We start from the raw sequence: 7,230 nt of genomic DNA on the forward strand, positions 1-7,230 counted from the left end.
ACAGAGAATGTAACATCGATACCACTGCAGTCTTTCCCAGTAATGAGAACTGCTGCTGAATTGCAGGAACACTAAAATCTATACCCTCTGCAGGTTTGCGACACACTTAATCCCTCAGAGTCCCACAGCTTTTCATCTTTCTCATTTCACTTTTCTAAAACTATTTGGTTGGAGCAAGCAAACTATTTCTTTTTTTTTTTAAATGGTTGAATCTAATTTAATATCACACAAGGACACCTGTGAGACCCGACAGGAGGTGTTACAGTCAAGTTTATTTAACCATAAATGTCTCAAATAAACAAGTGTGCACATAGGTAAGACCTTCTCCTCAAGGTTCTGCTCCGAAGCCAAACGTCTACCTGAGATTCAATTCAGTTCACCTATTCACGTGGTATTCACATAACAATGTAGAGAAACAATTCTAGACTATTTAGTTTTCTGTGGCATATTTTAATGCTACAGTACAACATGTCAGACAGTAGTTCTCAGTGACAGTTTTGGCAATTCTACAAGCTACAATGTTTGCCCTACTGTTATACAAAAGAAAAGTTAAAACTCATCAGATTTTCTTTTTTTTTTATACAAATCCTTACTAAATCTTCTTACAAGTCTTTAGTATTGCTCTTGCTACATTGAAAAAATAGAAAAATTACATCTGAATATTGAGCTGTGGATGTGGTATGTATAAAGAGCCGTGCTCTTGAGTGTTCATGGCTATGTTTCAATAGTCCTTATCTGCTTACTCTCCGTGTTTCCTTTCCTCTTTAATAACCGGCTTCACACATCGGAGAAGAAGGAACGAAGCACAGAACAAGACATCAAAGAGTTTTCAGAGGCTAATCAGGCAATAAATGGAGTCTAGGATTCTGCAGAGGTGCTGGGTGTCACCAGATCGTCCTCTCCCTGAGCTTCTTCCTCCGCTGCTGCTGCGTCCATTGCTACTTCCTGTTCGGTAGCTACTAAAGAAGTGTCTGTGTCCGGGGCTTCGAAGGACTCGCCCCCCAGGTCAGCCAGTTTGATGTATCCCTTACTGTTGGAGCGCTCCAGACGAGGGCAGCTGAAGCGCCTGGCCCTGTCGCCTTGAAGACTCACAGACACAGACAGGCTGCAGCGGCGTGCAGACCTGGGCTGATCCGTGAGGGAGTTGAGCGACAGCTGTGACCCCATCGTCCTGGCAACAGGACACAGCTGGGTCCACTGTGGTTGATGCTGATCATGCGGCGCCCCCTGTTGGTCAGCCGTGTCTGTGGTTCTGTCCTCGCGGCCCTGATGGGGAGGGGAGGAACCCGTCATCGAAGAGTCCTTCTCCTTGGCGTCAATCTGGCTGCCGCTGGCTTGTCCTTCCTCGCTAATGGTTTCCACAGCTGTCTCAATAACGACCTCATCCTCCGAGTGTCCCTCTGCCTCCGCTCTCTCAGACCCCTCCACCTCACAGTTATTCAGTTTGATCACAGGGAGGGTGAAAGCGTTCACAGAGGAGGTGACGATGGAGGTGGTCTCCCACTGTCGGGGCTGCGGGGCCTGCTCGCTGCTATTGCTGTAGTCTTTGTAGATGCTGTAGACCGTGTCGGTGAAGGTCTGGACATCTCTGGACCAGCTCCGAGGCCGGCTGGCCAATGACGGGCGCCTGAACACATCATCGGCGCCTAACTCGCCCTGGAGACCGAGTCCAGTGGAGGGCCAGGAGCCACGAGTGAGCATCCCGCTTGCAGGGAATGCGGCCGACGGGGCCTCAGCACTCCTCGACTGAGTGTAGTTCACCAATCCGTTTAGAGGCGAGTACTCCTTTGACCGTATGCTGTGTAAATCTATAACGGTGGAGTAGATGTCCCTCAGGTTGATGATTTTGGTTTTCTTGTCCCGGTTTTCATGGAGGACTGCATTGGCGCAGATGAAGAGGAAAATTCCAATTCCCATCACCAGCGGCCCGAAGACTTTCAGATTGTCTGAGTACAGGTAATTATTCAGGAAGTCACACAGGAAGCCACAGTGAGGGGAGGAGTCGGGGGCGCTGCTGTTAGAATGGCTCTGGTTAAATAAACTTGTGCGTCCGGATTGAGGTTTATCACGGGTCAAGTTGGAGGGAACAGGTGGACTTTTGGAGTAGCTCATTCTGTTGCCATGGTATCCTCCGGTTCTGCGGCGCTCCTGGTACTGCTGCTGGTTCTGGCTCGGCCAGTAGCCCAGTACCGCCATGGAAATCCCCACCATGAGAACCACAATTCCCACAGCAGCCACAAAACCGGCAGGAGAGCAAAGATTGAGCTTTCCCTTCACCACCACCACATCGTTCTTCTTCTTTTTCTTGGATTTCCGCTTCCTTTTGTTTTCCGCCCGGTTTTTGGAGCGGAGGGAATCCTGGCGCCTGTTCATGCGCAACAGGCCACCTGTGGCGATCATGGTGGCGATTGGACAGCAGGATTGTCACTCAACCTGGCAGGACACAAAGTAGAAGAGAGAGAGAGAGCATTAGGTTAATGATTCACATGAGATTTATTATACATACAGGGCTGATTTATCGACCAGCTGGAACTGGCAACTACCCACCAGGGACCGGGAAGGCCCCGGTTCACTGTGTGACAATCACTTAGAAATGTGTTTGATGAAATGTACGACTAAAACACAATATCAACTTAAATGTTAAGGGCTTTAAAGCTACACTGGGGAATGTATTTTAGAAACATTATAGATTATAGAACATGTGTTTGTTGAATTACTGTTTACATCTGGACAGTAAGGAATAAATCAAATGCTCTGAAAAGAATTAATACTAATAATCTGGAATCGGTGACTGTAATAACTCCACCGACCTGCCTGTCTACCTGCCTGTCTACCTGCCTGTCTACCTGCCTGTCTACCTGCCTGTCTACCTGCCTGTCTACCTGCCTGTCTACCTGCCTGTCTGCCTGCCTGTCTGCCTGCCTGTCTGCCTGCCTATCTGCCTGTCTATCTGCCCGTGTGTATCATCGGAGTCGACCACAAGCTACTAGTTTGACAGCTGTGGGTTTTAAAAATGTCATGTTCTTTGTTTGCGCTCATTATGATCATTTTGGGGGAGTGGCTTTGGAGGGAGGTCTTAAAGGACGGCCGTCAGTGTTGCCAACTTGTCGACTTTCTTGCTAGATTTAGCGACTTGTGTAACTAGTGCTGCTAGCTACTTTCATTGGAAAGGAGTTAGCAACACTGGGCTGCGTTTTTCGGTTTAATCATTAAAAAGAAAATCTAGTTCTGACTTTTTAAAGCCCTGAAAATCTATGTTCTCAGTCAGTATCTTACTACAACATAAATGCACATATTTGTGCCACAGTTAAAGTTTTGGTTATGTCACATTTCTCTTGTTACTGGTTTGAAATGGGCGGGAAACCGTTGGAATAACACAATTTAATGTACTTATGAGCGCTAATCAGGATCAGAATCCAAATCTAATGACATTTAGTGGCTCGTTTGTCAATCCAATCTGATGAAACAGCACCTTCACAGTCCTGATGAAGCAGTACCTGAACATCTCAAACTCTTACAACCTAAAAGATGTTTGTTTTTTTGTACTGTTTTTGTCATGAATATTTAATGATATAGAGAAATACTTCCGATTTGATGTGTTGAGGGGATTTAATATTCCAGCGTGGGAATACTTTGTGGGGCAAAATTGGTTGGAAGAAAAAGGGGAAGGAGGTCCAGCATCCACAAGCGGGTTAATCTGGCCCTGTATACAATATTATCCTACAGGTAGAGCATGCACTGCTTCTTTGCACCAAAGTCAGATGCAATATTAGTCATCAGATGGTCAGTAAACCAACAAATAACATCCATCTGCTGCTGGGTCTATAAATACAATGATATAAGCGAAACAGAGACAAATACCCAAGTTGACAGCGGAGTGCTATTTATCTATATTCAGCTGTGCGATATCAGCCTATGACAATGTAATGTGCCCAGACAGGAGGCCAGCAGGCATGTTCTCTCCACCTCACTCTCGCTTCCTTACTCTCCTTCTCTCTCTCTCTCTGCCCGTCCTCTCTCCCACCAACACTCTCCCTCCAAATCACCTTCACCATCAACCAAACGCCAGCTGTGCTTCAAGATGACAGTGTCCTTCACACAACGCACATCACAACATGAGCTTATAGCCATTTGTTTACACGCCAAAACACCGCCTCTACCCCATCAGATCCATTTGTTTTCTGATTATGCAGCACAACGGGAGAAGCTGCAGTCCAAAGGGCAATGAAGCCACCAACTCACATCATGATTACAGACATCTGCTTGTGAGTTCCAGCCACATGTGGTGAATGATAATCGGAGGATAAGGCTGATTAATTAGACAGACTTAAGCATTCCCTCCTTGATTGTGCTGGTAGCTAGGTATTTAATTGGACTAATCACACCTAATTGTGTATGACTTAGGGCTTAGGTTCATGAATAACTTATTCCACAAATTCCCCTGAGAGCAGCAATCATTAAGACGTTTACAAAAGGTTGCTCTGGGTGTTGCTTTCTCAACCTTAACAGTGAAAAACATTGACGATGGAGATCCTTGACATCCCTTTATGATCCAAGTTATTACAGCGGAAAGTGAAACACAGAGCTCTGCAAACAACACACCGGTACTCAGTTGCTGTTTATAGCGACTTTCTCAGTATATCTCATCCACTAACCACTCAAATGCCTCCCGGGCGAGAGAAAGTCAACCTGCAGTAAAACTGATAAAGCGTAGGCGGACCTCTCTCTATGTTTGGAAGGAGAAGGGCAGCAGTAACGTGGATCAGAAGTGGGTGTGGACATGTCGGACTGTGTCTGCGGTGCTGAGCAGGAAGCTGCCAACTCAGTTTGTCTCCCTAAAAGCTGCTCGTCTGGCAGGATGGAGAGGAGGCCGGTGTAAACGCTCAGTCCGTCCAAGCTGCGGGGGCGCATATTTTCGCGCAATGTTGCATGAGTAATCGACTGTTGACATTACAGCGCATCTGTTTCCCTTCTGTTGGAAAAGCCCGTGATGCAAACATACGAGGTGCTGTGGAGGTCGGAGGTGTCCTGAAAATGTCCAGAGCCAAAGCGACGCATCTCTCCAGCATAGAGACAAACACTGTTTTTTTGGGGGGGGCTCACAAGGTGCAGACAAATGACAAACATCCATACCTCTTCCACGGCCTGACGAAGCCCATGCTTTCATACCTAACACTACAACCAGCGGTGTGGTAATAATGATACCGTTATCCCAATGCATGAATACTAACTTATTATAAATCGGTATTTAATTGCAACATCAGAGTCGTAATAAAAGTTCAACTGGTTTAATAGATCCGCCATTAAAATATAGCTTTTTTTTCTCATTCCTCCTTCATTTACTTTATGTCTCTCGCATATCTGACAGATGATGTAGCCTATCACATATCTAAGGCAGACCAAAATGTCGCCTTAAAACTGCAACAAAATCATCATTTTAACCGCACGGATAAAAGTGACTGGAGTGCGCATTGTTCCAAGTCCAACGCCTTCCTGACATCAAAACTCTTGGCTGTCGATTTATTGGAGATCATAAACACTCCTCAACTAAACCTGAATCTGTTACACAATTAAAAAGACTCCCTAAACCCTGCTCTGCCTCGATACAGCCTGCTAGGAGTCAATGTGGAATCAAGATTAAACACAAAAGAAGCACGGATATGCAGCTGGAGGTGAAGACGCAGGAGGTGATAAAACATGAAACGATAAAATAGCGAGTCTCTTACCAGAAATTGTGGGTCGACAAGCAAGCATCTTCCAAGGCGCACTCCTCGTTCAGCTGTGCATGTCGTCGTGCGCCACTTTGGTGCCGAGTCTGGAAGAGTGGTTTCCAGCTGAACGCGGACTCACAATAAACCGGCAGGGGCGGGCCAACTGCATTTCCATTGGTGGTGATTATTGGGCAACGTGAAAAACGAGGTCTGCTGAGGACATTAATCATACTGTATTTTATCTACTCATAACGATTCCAGATTTTTTTTCTAGGTGTTTGTACGTAAAAATCAGTAACCTGCCGAATAACTTGATTGTCTGTTATGCAGATGCCAGTTGCGTTTTTGCCACGGCCTGTAATTGTTGCTGGTGATCTGGTAATTAGTATGGCAGCAATGAGAAAAATGCACGAACAGGCTATTTATTTGACCATGCATATCTCTGAGAAATCGGTGGACAATACGATGTATGAATAAATGACAGTTTTATGGGTTTCAAATTGCACATACAGTGGTCAGAGGACATCTCTTACATCATGTGCCTTCCTCTAAATATATTTTCCCCTTGGGGTGCATTGCTATGATTGCTTGTAGGCTGCGTCCCCATGTTTAACAAAATGAAATATGACAGAGTCCAGATGTGTTCCAGGGATGTGAGACTGAAGACAGAGACAGCAGATACGCACTGGGCAGGAAAGGGAGCATGAATTACAAAACTGATGCTCCAGAGAGCTGACTGCGAATTTATGACCCAGAAATGTGTTTTGTTTATGGAATAAATTAGAGGAGAGGAAGGAACAGAGAAAAACTACAGTGTGCATGTCGCAGTCAAAGTATTCACGGACAATGGGAATAATCCGGGGGTTTTAAAGAGCTGTGTTTAATCCAGGGTGTTAACCAGTGATGGTTAGGTCTGGAGGTCTGGAGCAGCTTCCGGTGTAGCTCTAAGCTTCTGCAATATAGGAAATTACTGACACACAACAGATGTTTCTGAGCTTCTGACAGGGGCTTAAGACTCTGTCACTGCGAACAAGTATTCCAAAATATGTTGTTCTAAGATATCCAAGAGAGAAAGGCGGCAGCCACTATTAGAAAACCTGAGACTGAGATTAGTCATTTTAATATGAAATACACCTGAATACATGGTGGCTGCACAGGTGGAAGCCTCACCAGGCGGTGCAGAGTGTCTTTGTACCCTTATCTTTCTCATTTTAAGTAGCTGTGGATAATCAGCTCGGTGCCAGAAATGCAATATTTACGGTGCATTTTTCACATTAGACTTTTTATATATAAACTTGGAGATAAACTCGATTTTAGCTGCAGAATCCAACCACAACCACATACCTCACATCCTCTGCACACCCCCCCCCCCCCCTCCATATCTCATATTCAAGAGATTACTTTCCCTCAACAACTCTTGATTCCAATCATCAGTTTGAGGGCACACTCCGAGATTTACAACAAGTTTAGCCTGACATATTTTCTACTTCTTCTGTGTGTTTCAAACTAAGTCTGATTT

General features: G+C 45.4%; 1 protein-coding gene across 1 annotated transcript; it reads right to left on the bottom strand.

Moving 5' to 3' along the window:
• Positions 1 to 252: 252 nt before the first annotated feature.
• LOC115022052 (transmembrane protein 200C) lies at positions 253 to 5,826 on the bottom strand. The gene is made up of 2 exons (XM_029452860.1): positions 5,727 to 5,826; positions 253 to 2,433 (listed from the first exon to the last, which is right to left on the bottom strand). The coding sequence occupies exon 2, from the start codon at positions 2,398 to 2,400 to the stop codon at positions 859 to 861; it is 1,542 nt and encodes a 513-aa protein (XP_029308720.1). The 5' UTR covers positions 2,401 to 2,433; positions 5,727 to 5,826; the 3' UTR covers positions 253 to 858.
• Between the last annotated feature and the right edge of the window lie 1,404 nt (positions 5,827 to 7,230).

The sequence above is a fragment of the Cottoperca gobio genome, chromosome 17 (genome assembly GCF_900634415.1).
Source record: "Cottoperca gobio chromosome 17, fCotGob3.1, whole genome shotgun sequence".
In the NCBI taxonomy this organism is placed as follows: domain Eukaryota; kingdom Metazoa; phylum Chordata; class Actinopteri; order Perciformes; family Bovichtidae; genus Cottoperca; species Cottoperca gobio.